The 18,543-nt window shown below is 31.8% G+C and overlaps 1 protein-coding gene across 8 annotated transcripts in view; it reads right to left on the reverse strand.

Annotated features, from left to right (window-relative positions):
• The window catches only part of LOC143222961 (exonuclease GOR-like), a 63,994-nt gene that overhangs the window by 34,937 nt on the left and 10,514 nt on the right, over window positions 1-18,543 (reverse strand). For 5 of the 8 annotated variants that reach the window (XM_076450230.1, XM_076450251.1, XM_076450241.1 and 2 more), the window contains one exon: window positions 10,690-10,789. In XM_076450230.1, coding sequence (XP_076306345.1) covers window positions 10,690-10,789 — 100 coding nt within the window. Of the gene's footprint in view, window positions 1-10,689; window positions 10,896-16,750; window positions 16,799-18,543 lie in introns of those variants that run through there. The other 3 variants (XM_076450271.1, XM_076450297.1, XM_076450261.1) reach the window with 2 other exon arrangements.

The raw sequence follows: 18,543 nt of genomic DNA on the forward strand, positions 1-18,543 counted from the left end.
TTGTACCTTCTGTTTTCATTGTTTTGAAAATTTTAAGTCTCTGCAGTGTAATATCAGTCATTCTATTATTTTATGATAATACTGCTGTTGTGTTAATATTCATCTTAAAAATATTGTTACTATTGCACCATTGAAACACATTTTTGTGACAATATTTTCAAACCCACATTTCAGTGTTTTCCATTCACACTCAGCAGGCATAAAGTTTTTCTTTACTTTTTAATAGTTAAGCTTTAGTTTCACAACAAAGAGATATATATCTCAGGATGACATTTGTTTTTCCTAGTCAGAATTTGTTAGCTTAACTTGGCATCTACAAAAAGTCCTAACCAACAGAAGCATCGTAAGGGTGTAAAGAAAAATAAATGAAATAATTCAGTAAAATCGTTCACTTTCTTCCTAGTAACATCAAGAAAGACGTGCTGTAACATGTTATAATTATCAACCGTACATCACTACAGATGTAACTGGGTTCATTGTGAACACAGTTAAAGCTGTAAGCAGATAATTTTGCATCAATAATAAGAAAGAGTATAACAAACTCGAAACAATTTAAAGTTCTTTTATTAATTAGGTTTAATGTTCAGTGCAATTTTACAACAAACATAAACATATAAGCTTTTAGAGTATTAGCTTATTAATCATTATATCTCTTACCTAAAGACACATTACTGTGTTCTAGATGTATAATAATTTCACTATTTTGTACTGTGATTATGGTGCACTTCTGGTGGATGATCTCCACAATCCAAAGTTCTTTCCTCAGCAGTGTGACAAGTGTGAAATGTCTCAATGCAAGCAGGTCATTGCACTATCACTCTGGACTGATTACTCCTTCAAGTAATAGGGTCCCTGAATATGAATATTTTTCTGCACCCACAACACTGTTCGCATTTCAACCAGGCTTTGGAAAAACCTGCAATGTAGAGGCTCTGGTCAGTACCACAGGTCTCTGTGAGTAAGGCTAAGCAGATTATGCCCATGATGTTTAAGGAAATGGCAAAGGAGGGCATTGATAATGTTTTGAAGTAATTCATGGGTAGTTGCCTGGAATGGATGGCTGTCAAGTTCCTGATCTGAACACTTGAAAACAGTCATCTGTAAGCTGCATTACTGGACTGACCCAGTGGACAATCAAATGATACACAGGGTTCAAGTTCAAGGCTCAGAAGAGAACTGACACAAAGATCCTAACCCTTGAATGGAGATAATCTGTGGTAATTAACCATGAAGGCCTACCCTGCAATGGCAACTACATATTGGGAAATATTTTTCTGGAGATATTAATTGAAGGACTTTCCAGTGAAGCCATAAGGCAACACCTGAGTCTAAGGAGTACATTTACTTTAACTCATGCAGTTCCTGTCATGACCTGGTATGAAGTTGTAACTTCAAACCAGTCATTACACTAAAAAGCTTTTGTGGCTATTCCACAGAAGGACCAACTTACTCAGACACTGCAATGCAACCACACTGGTTTCTAATAGTGGACAAGACTCTTAAGACCTATGCATGGGATAATTGCTGTAGCAAGTGCTAATGCCTCCACCTGGACATAATGGGAGGAGCAAGATGTATGCTTCACGCATGAACGGATGGGGCACTGGCAAAGAAACTGCTCTTACTCTGCCAAGCAGCAAAGATGGCAAGGTTACCACTTCCAACTAATGCCAATCAACCCACAATATACTAGTATTCTTTTGAACAAGAAAACAGGCAAGGTTATAAATACTACCCATCAGGTCAAAGATATAAACCTAATAGTAGTAAATGCTGTGGCAAATCCTCCAGAAAACTGAAGGAATCCAGATCATGTTTGGCTACAAGGCTTGGAAGAACACACAAAAATTTTCTTGCACCAAAGAGTTTAGCCATCACTTCAGCTCTTTCAGGATTGAGTGGATCTTGGTAAACACCTGTGACAATACAAGGGAGAGAAGTTGAGTTCCTGAATGACACAGGAATAGCAAGAACTTCTAGCAGACCTTTATGGCTAGACATCAATAGATAATGAATCTGTTCACTAGCAGTCTATTTCTAATAGAGATTGCATTTTAGAAAGTTTGATTTTCAGAGTGCTTGAGAATACACCTCAGAAAGTTTTTAACAAAAGGAGTGGAAAACATATTACAGTCTGGTACAAGACAGGGCACTTCCTACTTTTCTATATTGTATTAAATATCTCTCTAAAACAAATCTCAACTTAACATATCTTATATGCATCACTTTACTTATTAATATTTTATGAAATCATACTTAAAATAGGCTCTAATGTTATTTTTAGCATTAAACAAAACATGTTCCATGACTAAATAAAAAAATCTAAAGCTTGAATGTGTAAAATAATGTTGTTAAGTGTAAATTTCTAAATGTTTGTTATGTATTAACAAGTAAATCATAGAGAGGCTCATTTTTCTTCAACTTAATATTTTCAACAGTGCAATTCCTTACATTTTTTGCAAAGAGTCTGTAGGAAATGCATAATCTTTAGTGCTAGAGTTTGATATATTAACAATTTTTTGAATAGATCTAGTTCTACATGATATCAAACAGATTAGAGGGATGCTGAGAAGCTAAAAAAAGTTTTAAAACATCAAAAAATATCAAAGAACAAAAAACAGTTTTATCATAAATGCCAAATCATATTTCAAATATGCAGAATTCTGTAAATTGCAATGTATGAAACCTAAGACTACGAATCTAGTTTTTGTAATGTAGAAACAGAAAGTAGTAAGATCACTGATTCTACAATAATTAATCTTGTCTTTAAAGAATCATCTATGCATTCCAAGTTTAACAGAGTTTTAGTGGACTAGATTAGGATCCTATGAAAATAATAAAAAAATAAAGACTCAAATAGTAACAAACATTATAAAAATCCAATAACTGAAAATACTATTAGTCAGATCTCCTCAGTTCATGTTGAAGTGAGATCCAACTAATATGCATCTCAGTAATACCTTTGTCTTCTCTGAAGTAATATAACTTTTAATGTCACATTTTTCTTATGCTCATAGAAGACAACAAAGTTTACAAAAACTTACATTTAAGACAAATGTACAAGAAAAAAAAGATACAAAAGAAAATACATAAACACATGCAGTAATGTTAGATCAGGTTAAACTGTGATAGTCCAGGATATCTCCTTACTCACTATAAATTCAAATTATACTTGTCTGCATGTTCATTGGAAAAGAATCTATGTGAAATGTTAATTTAAAGGACCTACTATTATTACTGAACCTCCAAATGTTGTTACCATGGAAGATATATGACTTTCAGTTCTAACACATGAGATTGTGATCTATAACTAGTGTTATAAGCTATGAATTGAAAACTAAAGATAAAATAAACAATATTAGTCACTGGATAGCCTGAGTATGAAAAATAATTTCTGTACATTGTGTACCAATTAAATCATCAGAAAATATTGATTTTTTTAAATTATTACTTTGTACATGGTTAATATCTCACCCAAAAAGTGAAGTTCCAATATCCTTACATGTGTAGAGAGCAAAACCTCAGTATTCGAACTATTGTGAAGCACTTCTCCATCACAGATTACTGATATTGAAACTTTATAAAATAATTATATATAATAATTGCAAAAGTTAGCTTGCAACCTTGGGTGAAGTTCATCATTTCATCAAAATAGATATCTAACCATAAGTCTGAAACTACAAGTATTCAGGAAAAGTACAATGCTTGAAACATTTAAAGGACAATAGAAATTTTTAATAATGTAGTATTAACCATAAACTATTGTAATTGCATATAGCTCCATTATGAAAATTATTCTTAAGCAATTTTTACTGTAATATGAAGAAAAAATAAAATATTAGATGACCACAATGCTACCCAGATTTTGAACAAGTCAAATAAAAATATGTATATTTAGTTATAGTTTTTTCCAAGTTTTACTTCTGTACTAGTGGTGATCAACAAGCATGAGCTGGTGATAATCACACCTTTAAATGTTAACCAGGTGACTGTTATATTCTTAAATGCACAGTTGATGGTAATCACATTTGATGTCTTTTAATATTAATTAATTCTAATTAATATTATTAGGCTCAAACATTAATTGAGAACGTACGCATAACTGGAGGTAGCTCCTTATTTTGTGAACTTGTGTTGCAAAATAAATGCAAACATTAGAATCATTAAACTTGAATAAATTTAATATCAAAACACATATGTAAAAAACAACAACAACAACAAAAGCACCATAAAAAATATTTTATAAGCTTGTCAATACAACAAAATATATTAACAAGCCTACTCAGTGTTATACTAATATAGCTCCACAAGCAACCTGTACTATAAATACTCCAGCTTTTCTTTTTCCTGTAGTGAATGTTATGGCCCTTTCTTAGAATATTTGTTGGAATATAGTTGATTATGTTTTACAGCCAGGGATGATTCATGACAATATTCCAGGATGTGTAGTGTGTGAGTAATGCCCATGGAATTTACTTGAGTATATCTTTGTTCTAAATGTTAGTTGTGATATTTTTAAAGCTTAGTTTGGATTTTATATGTGACAGTCCTTTTTCTGTGTGTGAGGGTGGTGACATATTTTTGGTATATAGTTCAGCTGTACAAATGAATTACACTTTTTTTGTTATGCATTTAAAGAATTAGTTTATTGGTAGTATCTATGGGTCCAAAGCTCTGTTGTTTTCTCCCCTCCCAAAAGTTGGTGCTGTGAACTCAATCCAGCAGATTAAATACGTAAATAATGAGAGACAGGAGAAACTGGGTACCTTAAGTGCCAAACCCAACAAGCTATATTTAGCTCACTGCTTCTGGTCCGTGTCGTCACACTGAAAAGTCTTGGCTATCATTTCAACCCCTAACAACACACTTCCAAACTAGGTAGACTGAACAAGTTGTCTTCCAAGAGTTGATCAACCATACATTGTAAGTCTTCCCTTATGACATTATTTATAGTAATGTAAGGAATATGTTTGAATGTACTGTTTTTTGTGAGCTGTTGCTTATTTTATACATGATTATTTGTGACTTTATGTAATCTGTTGTTAAGCAATAATGTTTTCTCTTAATATATGGTATTAAATACCAGGTTTTCTTTTTTGCATTATATAACCTTACAGTGTCAAAATACTTCAGAGCTCTCTGCTTCTTCTCAACCAATTACTCACACATAGTTTAACTTGTTGAAAACAGTTGTTTGGTAATTATCACATTTTCTTTATCTTGTTATCATGATTTAACTTACTGCCTCATATTTTATGTCGTAAGAAATTAGTGGTGTTACCTAATGTCAAGAAATTAACTCCCAGTTTTAATAACCACAGCTATCTTCATTCACCAACCTAACATTCATCATTTAATTTATATTGAGTTGTCACTTGTTACATTACTCACTGGAACATATCTCATACCTATTGTCATTAGGATTTAGTATTAGAAGTGACTAGTTTCATACCTTGACCAAGAATTTTGCTTCTGTTGTGTAGCAAGGTCCTTAAGGTTGAGATTTTTTGTTCTGATGACAATTTTCATGTTATTATAATTTAATTTTTAGCTTCATTTAGTGTCAAGTCATTTTATTCTATACACCTTCAATGACATGTCATTCTTTAACTTACAGAGTCTAGTTCATGTTGTAAGAACATTTTTTCTGTGTGATAATCTATCATGTAGTATAAACCATACTTGTAATATTGTAGTGCTAAAAATAGCATCTAGTATAGTGTAGTTACTTATTTTGAGTTTTCAAGTAGCATAATGTTTTAATTCTGTTGTACATCTACATTTTAAATAAAAGAATTGTTCTGTATATACAACAGGATATACATATAGTTTTTGCAGATGAATAGTCATTTGCATAGTATTATCTTCAGTTGAGAGAACAATTTGTTGGAGCTCAAAGTTAATGCATTTGTTTTAAAAATGTTTGTGAAAGTCAAAAAGCAAAAACCCATCAATAGATTTACTTTTGTGAAAAGTTTCAATCTGGTAAAATTATGTGCTAGTTTCATTTCTGTATTTATATGCACCTGAACATTTTGTATGTTCCAAAGTGTAATGCAATATAATTGTTTTGTGTTAAAATGCTGCAATATACAATTAAAGACAAATAAGTATTCCAAATGTGTGTTTTAGATTGTTATACTATCAATATATAATCTATTTTCATACTTCATGGTGAGACAAGTAGAATTAAGGACACAGGAACACAAAAACAAATTTTGGCAGGGTAGAAGTCATCTTCAGCTAAGACAGTTTTGCTATTCTACCAGTACTGTTGCTTTTGTGGACTGACTTCAAATGTAATAAATTTAAGGGATTTTAAGGAAAAATTTGATAAATATTTAAAGTATAAGGGTTAGGCTTCAGTGTGTTTAATTTTTAAGTTTTATTTTATGTGACAGCTAAGATGGAACAATAGATCCCTTGTTGTCCTTACATCTTATATTAATCAATTTATCAGTTTTACTGCATATATATGTGACAGTGTTATGTTCTTTCATCTATAGTTACATACAGACTGATCCCATTGCATAAGTTTATTTCCTTATATAGAAAAATTTATCCTTTTTCAGCAATAGGATCTTGCATATACTTTATACATTCTTAAAAATAGTAATCAAAGAACTGTGCAAATGTAGCTGATTAGTGTGAATATACTTGTTGATTGCATGCCCCATACAAACAAGGAATAAACTGTTTTTCATACAAAATTTATTATTCCCAACTATTATGATAATGTTGTTAAACTTTTTAGTGTAGAAATAAATGAAAAATGACTAGAAAAGTTTGATCTAGAGGGAAGAAGACAAATCAGTATTCATTAGGAGATAGAAGAAAATTTCTTAGCAGTAGCTTTACATACTGTATGTGTAACTTTTGGTTAAGTATATTAATGAACAGAGCAGGGAAATTAGTGGAATTTGTGAATCAATCTGCAGTGATCTAATGCTGCAGAAGTGCTGCTCTGGTACCTGAAATTGAATTTCAAAAATTCAGAAGCTAAAAATATATTTATAATAAAATAAGTTGTTCACTTTACACCTGAAATTGTTTTTGTGACCAAACTCTCAGTGTCAGAGAACATATGTTCATTAGTGTAAAGTTCTCAGACTTCCTAGCATGTATTATCCTTCAAGAATTAGAGTTAGGCAGAGGGTGACTTATCCAGCTCAAAAATAGGTGTCAGATCATAATAACACATAAGTGTTTTTTGTCATACATTAAATGGACAGGAGGTATACAAAGTACTATGAATGTTAAAATTGTTAAATTTTAGTACAGTAAGAAATATAGTAAATGAATAAGATATACAATTTTAAGACTTGTTTTAATGATGAAATATAGATAATTGCATTATATTTTCTCTCACTAATATATATGAATTCAACTTGGTACACATGTAAGTAGTCTCAAACAATTAGTGCTGCATATATTTAGTGATGAACAACCTAATAATGAAAAAGCATAATTATCAATATATCTATTACTTGAATAATTAAAATAATCAAAATTGTCAATAATACAAAAACTAATTTGAAGTAGTTCACTATGTTTGTGACATTAACAGAATTAGTTATAATTTGAATCAGTTGATTATTTTATATGACACTAATCATTGTAACTGATGCTTGTAGGCAACTGATTGAGTCAACTGTCCAGCTATATTTAGTAATTAATTATATATAAATGTTAAACCCTGATAATTTTTAATTTCTTTCAGAGATAACCCAACTCCTGAATTATCCAAACTGTCCATCACAAGACAGTCATACATCTCAACTTTCCAGAACCAGGTGATTACTATTTGCTTGCTGTACCAATGGCCTCTTTTGCCACTAATGATCTGGATGACCTTATGGCCTCCCTCTCCGACTTTAAAGTAAAGATTTCTTAGTGTACTTGACTCATATATAAAAACAAAAATGTTACAATAGTAAGATAGTTTTATTGAAATGCAATGCTCAACTGTAGTTTAACCTTTGGTGTTTTGTTTGTTTTAAGCTTGTCAGTGGAATTAAAACTTCAATGAATTTAATAAGTTGTTGTGATTGAAGAGAAAGTAAGTTATTTTTATAGTCTGCTACCATCCTCTTATTATCAATAAAACCCAGTAATTAATGCCTTCAGTGTATTAACACTGAATATTCTGAGAGAAGTTAAATTTTCATTACTTTAAAATGTATTTCAAATAAATATCTTTCCACAGAATAGATAACTAATACTTTGTGCTACTTCCAAGTAGTTTTATGAATACATCAAGTCTTTGAACAGAATTTATATTTCCATATGTAATAATGTGTGCTGTGAACATCTATGATGAAATAAGCATTAGACTATACACCAATAGAAGCAACACATCTTTCAAACACCACACTCACCTTGATCACTTTGTGTATACCAAAAGTTATTCTTGACAAAGTAAAAGACAGAGAAAGTGGGGAAGAAAAATGGTTGGTTCTGTGGAGAAGTATCTTATCTGAAATACATTTTCAGGTGGAAAAATGTTAACTTCTGGAATGCAATTCATATCAACAAAGGACAGTTAGTTAGAATCCCATAAGAAGATGCTTTAGGGACTTGTACAGATATACAGATAAAGAAATTAAAAATATGAACTCCTTTTTCAAGTAGAAAGGGAAAAACCCACAGAATGTACTTCCAACTGGGAGGGGGGGGGATGGCTAGTAGAAGCATTATTTGGTGATAGATAGCATCTATCTCAAACAGGGATTGTTCTTCACCCAAAGCAAACTCAAACCAGAAGACTCACAAAGGAGGAACGGGGTTGGTTGTAGCAGATGATGTCTCCCAGACTATAGTATAAGCATGCTTTCTTAGCTTCCACAATTGCAGGAGGGTGGCCAAATCAGCCAGAATCATAACTAAAATTATAAAGATATAATTGCAGCAAACTCAATTACATTTTATGTGGGAGGAGCTATTTTCTGTAGCTACATCACTGCTCCCAGAAAAAGGCTAAGAGATACCAAATATACACACAGTGGTGGAAATGCAGATCCAATGAGTGAATTCTCTATGTGAGAGTTCTTAAGATTTAGATCCAAGCAGACAGGTGTAAGAAAGCTTTTGAGAGAAAACTTGTGTGATCCAAAGGCTTCTCAGCGAAGTGAGTCCACAGGTGGACAAAATACAAGATCCAAACTTGTTAGAAGATAATGCAGAGCCTCAAAATGAAATAGTAAAGAAGAAAGAAAGTTAAGGTGGATAAGTAAACCAACAAAACAAGCAGACAGAGAGCAAAAGAGAGTCAAATAGGAGAAGAAAATACCCAAGCTAAGAGAAGAGATTCATAGATTAGTAAACCTAGAAAAGAGGAAGAAATCCAATCACAGCCTACAGAGAAGCCTGAATATAGTTCAGGGAGGATACAACAACTAAGAGATAACACAATGCAGAGGCATAAACAATCTATTATAATGCAACTATCAGGTGAAGGAACAAGAGGAGAAACGTATTTCAACCTGGGATACATGTAAGAAACTTGTCCACGAACTAGCCAAAACATCTGAAGTAAAAATGTTACATAGCTGAGTTAGTATAGTGAGGAAAAAAATATAGATATTACCTTATTCATGAGGGGGGATAGAAGGACTGAAAACAAAGACAGGTTGTGGAAAGAGCTGGTCAAAGACTATGCAAACTCAGCTTATATTAACAGCAGCAGGAAGCCATAAGTCCCAACTTCAAGATGGAGAATGTATAATAGAATCTATAATATGATCCACAATGGTAGTAACCAGTGGCTTTTAAAGAAAATAAGACAACTCCTAAACTCTGAGAGGTTTCAGGAATGTAAATATTAGAAATAGTATTAAATAAGATCCACAACCTGACGGCAGGGAAAGTAGTAATAATGTTATCTTTTGTATGCCCATGGTATAGTATTTAGAATGGGTTTAAGATGATGTGGAATATCCCTGTTAAAGAAACCACATCACAGAATCTGGAACATTAGAATGTTATAATGTGGAAACAGTGTTTATTTCCTGTTTTTCCTTCTAAACAAGTAGAAAAAGTTTGATTAATAAATAAGAAACAAAGCACTCTGGAGTAATCAAAGTTTACTAGTGTTTATGGGTTTGTTTTGAATTTCATGCAAAGCTATATGAGGGCTATCTGCATTAGCCATTCCTAATTCAACACTGGAAAACTAGAGGAAAGGCAGCTAGTCATCAACACCTACTGCCCAGTATTGTGCTACACTTTTACCAATGAATAGTGGGACTGACCATCACATTATAATGCTCCCACAGCTGAAAGGGTGAGCATATTTAGTGTGACAGGGATTCAAACTAGTAACCTTCAGGTTATGAGTTGAGCACCCTAACCACCTGGCCATGCTAGGTGTAGTGCTAGTGGAAGATGGTTCAGTGACATGCAGGTTATGGTTACAACTATCTGTCTAGGCTGTTGTTCTACTTTCATAATCTAATCAGCTTTGGCCTGCTATAGAAATAGCCTTACAAATCTCTTCAATCTATATAATCCAAGTTTCTGTCTTGTAAAAATATTTAATTTTCATGGATCATAAACATAATAGCCATAAAATAAAATTGGTGCATTATTTACATTGCTCAAAACTTTAAATACAAAATTAACATGGTAGAATAGCATTAACATAAGAAAAAAAAAAGATTTGAAACATGTAAAAAAATATAGATTTTTTACCTGTTTTGTCATATGAATGTACAGATGAACAATGTGGGGCAGTCAAGTGGTGAATCTCATAAACCAACCAAAGAGCCTTCTGTTCCAGTTCAACCAGGTTCTGGTCATAAAAATCAGATGGACTCTGCTAAGAATCATTGTGCTGCTTGTAAAAAGCCCATCACTGGGCAGGTATGTGCCCATGTCTTTTTCCCCTTAGGTATTCACTTATAAAACATCATACTGTTAAGTACTTTTATTATAATTAAAATATTTCACTATCAACATTATAACTTTAACTGTAATATATCTGAGATCTTGTTACTAATACTCAATTGAAGGTACATCAACCAGTTATATTTATCTTTATACAATACTCAGTGTATTATACAGAATTAATTATAATTGAACACTAACAACAACAAAAATTCAAGCTATAATTCAACCATTTATTTAAAAAAACTTGTTGAGTCACCTTCAGCTAATTTGTTAATTAGTTACTAGTATATATTTTAGAATACTAGGTACTAATGATATGATGTTAACGATTAATTCAGAAAGTTAAAAGTTAATAAAGCCACATTCCAAATTAGTATCAAATATAATTATATAAAAAAAAGCCACAAGAAACAGAACATTACTGATCTGTAAAAAAAATTAGGTAATGCAAGAGTCAATGTAGACAACCATTAAAACTTTATATCAGCTTATACACATACCACAGAAATACACATAATAGACTACATTGACATACTGTTTATCAGTATAAGAATCCTTCTAATACTATGGACACCTACACAAAAATACATATAACAGACTACATTCACTAACTGTTTCTCAGTATAAGAATCCTTCTAATACTATGGACACCTACACAAAAATACATATAACAGACTACATTCACTAACTGTTTCTCAGTATAAGAATCCTTCTAATACTATGGACACCTACACAAAAATACAATAGTGAACTTTAGCTAATGATAATTATGTACAAGAGAACACGAAGAAAGTGTACTAAGGGCTAAATCATACTTTAACTCATAACAAAGTACCCACATTAGATATAGTTACAACCACAGAAGACACAATTTACAGACTACCAAAAGAAGAAAAGAGAATAATTCAAAATAAAAACAAGGTCTAGAAAAACCATAAATACCTTCTGAACATAAAAATTAATGCTAATGAACTAAAAAAAAGGGTAATACAATGTATAACAGCTGTATGCATAAACCCTATTACAATACCTTTTGAGCGTAAAAATTAATGTTCATGAACTGAAAAAAGGCAACACAATGCATAACAACTCTTATCTGCAGACTAAGATAACCTCACTGCAATCACAGACAAGAAGAAATACACCTTGAAGCTCTAAACATCAGCTAAAAACTACTATTAAAAGAAAATCAAATCTAACCCAACAGCTAACACAGAGGAAAAATTAACAATGTTCTCAAGAAACATATTAGATAACTAGAAACAAAACCATTCAAACAACTAACGGCATAGTGCAAAATCATCACATGCATGTGTGGTCTACCTGAAGTTCAAAAGCAAGGCCATAATCTCTGTCCTAGAGTTAATTGTGAAGACTGGTCTTTCCACCCCTTAGTTAATTATCCTAGAGATATAATATTATTATTAATGGATTAGACATCCTCACTGTTAGAAATGCAGTTTCACTATGTAGAGATTATAAAAGCAACCATGATAGGTTCAAAGGACACAATGATAAACTCTGATACATCCAACTCATTCATTAAAGTACTATCTATGAATTACTACAAATATTTTCAACAGCTTGCAAGTGATAGAATTTTCAACGAGTGCACCTAGTAGATGATCTTCACAATATTATAACATAACCTACTTTCAATTTGAAAATAACTACTACCAAGAAGAAGGCTTAGCTGTGGGTTCATCTGTATTCAGTAACTTCTTCATGAAGCATTTTAAAGATAAGAACAGCAAAACAGCCACTATAAGACCTGTTTGTTGGCTCAGATATGTAAATGATATATTCAAAATATAAACATACATACACTACAGAAAATATTACTTATACAGACATGATTTAAAAGTCACCCAAACAGACAATATTCCACAATATAATTCACAATGGAAATTAAAGATAGCAAACTTTCATTCCGAACATGGTGGTTACTAAGACACAAAACTTGTATGCTTTAAGTGTTTACAGGAAACCCATAAATAATGGTAAATACTTTGGCTCTAAATCAAAGAAAAAGAGGGGTATCATAGACTGTTTAATTTCAAGAAGTTACTAAGTTTGTAATACTAAAGATGCCAATCATGAAGCAAAACACATCACTATGATCCCAACAATAACATATACTGTAAACACTCAATGAAAATAAAAAACAGATATACCAAGAACAACCAGAAAAAAAAGTATAGTTACACAATCATATCTCTCTGTGTTAAATGTCTCTAAAAAAAATCTAGAGAACTTGTAACCAACATAAAGTCAACACAGTATTCAGAAGACACAACACAATACAATTACAGCTAGTGCATATCAAATAATCTACTAACTTTAAAGAGAAAATATCACTTAAAATATCCTTGTAAATGCAGATGCCAACACAATGTAGAAATGAAAACAACAAATTTTAAAATTCAAGATTCTAATATACACAGGCACTAACTAATAGGTTAGTTGCTTCAAGTCCTGATAACAGAGACACCAATTTCTCTATCATGAAAACCTAGGAATAAATCCTGGTAACTACCAATGCAGGAACAATTCTTCTCTGAACTTCCATGATGATAGAAGTAGATCAGCAGCCAAAACATGGGTTAAAATTAGTTAGCTTTTGTTTGTTTGTCAATTTTGCACAAAGGGACATGAGAGCTATCTGTCCTAGCCATCCCTAATTTAGCAGTGTAAGATTAGAAGGAAAGCAGTTGATCATCACCACCCACTGCCAATATCTGGACTACTCCTTTTACCCATGAACAGTAAGATTGACTGTCACATTATAATGCCCCCATGACTGAAAGGGTAAGCATGTTTGGTGGGACAGAGATTCAAACCCATGACCTTCAGACTGCAAGTTGAGTGCCTTAACCACTTGGTCTGTCTGGGCCAGTTAGTTAACAAGTAGACTTAGGAGATTGTTTGGTTTACTAACCAAAAGTCTTGGTATGGTGGAAAATAAATAATTCAGATCTTAACTTTATAGCTGTTGTAAACTGTATACACTACATAAAAATTACAGCAAATTCTATAACATTTTCAACATAGATCTATATGTAACACTATACATCAATGTTGTACTGGTTTTCTATTCTTATGGCCTTTGCTTTTTCAGCTTTCTAATTACAAATCTTTTGTTACAAGTAGAATAACAACAAATGAAAATGTTAGAGTGATTTCTTAGGTAAAAAAGCATTACACTTTCTACTGTTTTAATTTAAAATTATTAACACAAATTATATAACACTGGAGGAAATTAAAACTCATTAGTTTTCTACTTCTGTTACAAATATTACCTTAGATAAAAGAATATGCTAGTTTCTTAGTTTTTCTAAGCTTTATTAATTTTAAATGAAGTGAAGACTGCATTTATAATTAATATTCATCAAAACTCCTAGCTAACACTGTGTAAACTTACATTTAAAAATTAAAAATGCATTTTTGTTATTTTCTTATATTAGGAATTTGACTGACAGTTAATCAACTCTTGAAAACATTGGTAAAATATTTTAACAACGTTCATATCAAGATAAGTACATGGCCAGTAATTAGCTTAACAGACATATTAGGCATAAATTAAGACTTTGCTCCTACTAATATCAGAACCCCTAGAACGTTTGCCTATCCTTAAGGCCAAATACAGATAGCTGACAAAGGATTACTGCAATAAAATTAAATGGCTTGGCTTGTCTTGAATTTTGCACAAAGCTACATGTGAGCTATCTGTGCTGCTAGCCACCCCTAATTTTGCAGTGTAAGACTAGAGGGAAGGCAGCTAGTCATCACCACCCACTGCCAACTCTTGAGCTACTTTTTTAACAATGAATAGTGGCACTGACCATCACATTATAATGCCCCCATAGCTGAAAGGGCGAGCATGTTTGATGTGATGGGGATTTGAACCCACGACCCTCAGATTACAAATGCCTTAATCACCTGGCCATGCCAGGCTGGAATTAAATGGAAGTAAGCTAAATTATCTTTACTAATGGATAAGAAATGACTGTAAGTTTTTATTATTAAAATAATATGATCACTGTCCACAGAATCTTTAACTATCAAATATATATATATGTGTGTGTGTGTGTGTGAATTTTTCCACTACTTTATATGTAAGGCTTTACTTATTACAACTTAAATTTATTTATCTGAAAGGAATCACTTGTGAAAATCATCAAGTCTTATCATAGGTGGTGACTGCTTTAGGAAAAACATGGCATCCTGAACATTTCACCTGCAAACATTGTAATGAAGAACTTGGGACAAAAAGCTTCTTTGAACAAGAAGGAGAACCCTACTGTGAAAAAGACTATCACAATATATTCTCTCCTCACTGTGCCTACTGCAATGAGCCAATTCTAGATGTGAGTTTGTATTTTTATTCTCTCAATAAATTTATACTGTTATGAGCATTAAATGATAAATTTTAAAGAGCTTGTAAAAATAGCAACCAATTTTGGGATTCAAGGACAAAAACTGTAAACTTTAAACAATAAAAAACAGTTATTCAGTTTGTCATGATAAACTCATAAACTTAAAGTATTTTTTTCAGAGAGTATGGTATAAAAATGTATATTTCAAACAAAATGCTTAATATTTTGTTAGTTTTAGTGTTATTCTACTGTAGCATAAATTATGTATATAGTGTGAATTTGAATGGATAACAACTCTAATGTGTTGATATTACACTTTTTTCTTAACTTGACAGAAATGTGTAATGGCTTTGGATAAGAGTTGGCATCCAGATCATTTCTGTTGTACAGCATGCGGAGAACAGTTTGATGAAGATGGTTTCCATGTAAAAGATGGAAAACCCTATTGTGAAGAAGATTACTTGGAGCTATTTGGAGTAAAATGTGGTGGATGTAAACATCCCATTACAGAAAACTACATCTCAGCATTAGACAACCAATGGCATTCTCAGTGTTTTGTATGTAAAGTAGGTAGATCAGTTAATACATTATGGCATTTAAGGGGTAGTGTATCAGACATGAAAAATAGGAAGTGATTCATAGAGTTCTATCATTATTAAAGTTTGTGTACAATGTATATAGCTCATTTGTAAGCAAATATCTCACAAGCATAATGAAAGTTTTAGAATATTTATTATACTTTAACAATCTATAGCAGTAACTGCTCTAACATGAATATGTAAGTTTTCATATAATTTATGCTTACTGCTTACCATACCTGTATAAATCTATGTAATTAGAATGTTAATAAAAATGAATGACAAGTGTTATATCATTAGTATTATTATAAGTTTTACCTGTTTTAAGAGATCACTTCTATTGTTCATAAATTACTACTAGAAGAAATTTCTAAAGGATGAATAAATACTGTTGTGTACGCTGATTTTATACAACCAGTGGTATGCAACTTATACTATGGTGCCTACTGGTGGAGATTATTTTAGACACTGAAATTGCTTCTTGCATAATTTCATTAGCTTATCTACCAAATATCATTACCTATTGTTGATTAAATTTTCAATTATAAATGTCAGAATAGGACCACTAACTTTATAATAACCTTGTATGTGTGTATAGTTTTATATATTTATAGTTTGCTATTTACAGAAATAATTTTAGATGAACTGTAAACATTATAGCTGTGCATCTGTTGTTGTGACCAATTTGACATATATACTTCTCAAAACAAACCCACTGTTATAAAATATTTACCACCCTCCTCAATTCGTTTTGTCTAGTTCAGACATCTGACATAAAACAACTAAATTGTCATTCATCACATTTTTATAAATTAACTTTTTAGTACATATATTTATACCTTTATAGTCCATAACATTTCACTTCAGTATTGAGTATAACTAACAAAAAACAAAAATAAAATCACATACTTATAATGGGAGTGCTGATAAAGTCCCATGGTGTCCTGGTCTACTCCTCTAAAAAATATGGAAAGAATTGGATGTGAGTACAATATCGCATTGTCAAACAGTGATTGGTGGTCTTAACACCACAATGTTCACTTACCAAACTTCAAAAGAGACTTCAAGTGGAGGAACCAATATGTTCCTAATTGCACCGAGTATCTGAACTCATACCTTACTATTGAGCTATTTGGATGTTTTACCTTTAAAACTGAAACTGTTTTAAACTTATTTCTATTTTTAAAACATAGATGAAATAAGCTTGTGGTTACAGCTGTGTAACAGTTTTCTTATTTAAATTAAAACAAAAACACAACCTAAACAGGTTATACCTGAAGTTACAACTTTCTTTGAAACATCACACACACATCATGTCTGATTAGATATTGAGCTTATCAGCTTATATCTGAATGCTACAACTTAAAGATGCAATGCATCAAAGTTCTAGTTTCAAAGCATATATTTAACAATCTCAACTTCTTCACGAAAACTTCTAGCAAGACTATGTGATGGAAATACCAGCAATAATGTAAACCACTGTTTGCAAACATGATACTGCACCCACATCCAAGCCTTTTTGTACCTTCCAACATGAAGTTCACCAGCTATGCCTTTTCAGATTTCTTTTAAATTGCTATGCACGTATGTGTATTTCCAACCTTTTTATAGTGTTTAAAAAAAACAAAACAACAAAGATGTATGTATGAGCAATTTTCACATAAGATGTGGTCAGGAAAGTCACTGAGTTGCTTTTGTTCTAGCTACCCTTGTTCTCTGTCAGTCCTTTGAAATTGTACCTGAGATATAGCGATACAGTTACATTTTGAGTATGGAAGTACTTAATCGTATCCTCCAATATTATGTAAAGTTATTTCTTGAGGTTACAACCTCTCTTTCCTATAAATGGGAATGACCAGTCACAAAAGTTGTATAATTTGCTCTAGGTAAATCTGATATTACAGATTTAACTAAGTAATGTGACTATTAATCAGTTTGGAGCAGAATTTTGAATGAGTTGAAACAACTCCTCTGGAAAAATGCCAATCTGTTCAGTATACTTCTTCAGTAAAAGTGATTGTCCATTATCCACATATAACAAATTCATGCACTGTTGTTTCATGATACAATAAAAACTGTTTCCTTATGTTTTACCCACTTGTGTATAGTCAATTTATTTCTTGTCACAACTTAGTCAGTTTCACAGAAATTCAGTATTATTTCATGATACATCTTGTCAAAACTTTCATTATATAGTAGACCTATCTTATTCACTGTTGTGGTGAAATCAGTTTTACTAGGAAATACCACATCAGTAAACATTAGAAAATCCCTCTGAATGTGATGTTGAAAATATAAAGACTTATAATCCTGGAATTTGAAAAATGTAAGAGAATAAGATTTTGCAATTTCTCCAAGAATATCCCATACAAACTTCATAAATTTAAGTCTGATTAATGTGAAGACTATGTCACTTTGTCAGTCTGTTTTTCTTCTTCTAGCAATGTATCAACAATTTTAGCACTATGGGAATAAACACTATCACGTGTAAGGCTTAAACATTTGGCAAAAGCATCAAAACATAGTAGAATAAAAGGTTGTAGGTTGTGGTTCCTATAATCTGTATCATCAATGTTACAATTACTGAGGACATAGAGATCTTAAGATCTAACCAGGGTGTTGACTTTATTTTGTAACAGTGGGTTTATTTTTAAAAGTGTAAAGAATAGATTGAAAACATGCTAACTGTTAATAAGCTCCTG

This window comes from Tachypleus tridentatus, chromosome 1 (genome assembly GCF_004210375.1).
Source record: "Tachypleus tridentatus isolate NWPU-2018 chromosome 1, ASM421037v1, whole genome shotgun sequence".
NCBI lineage: Eukaryota > Metazoa > Arthropoda > Merostomata > Xiphosura > Limulidae > Tachypleus > Tachypleus tridentatus.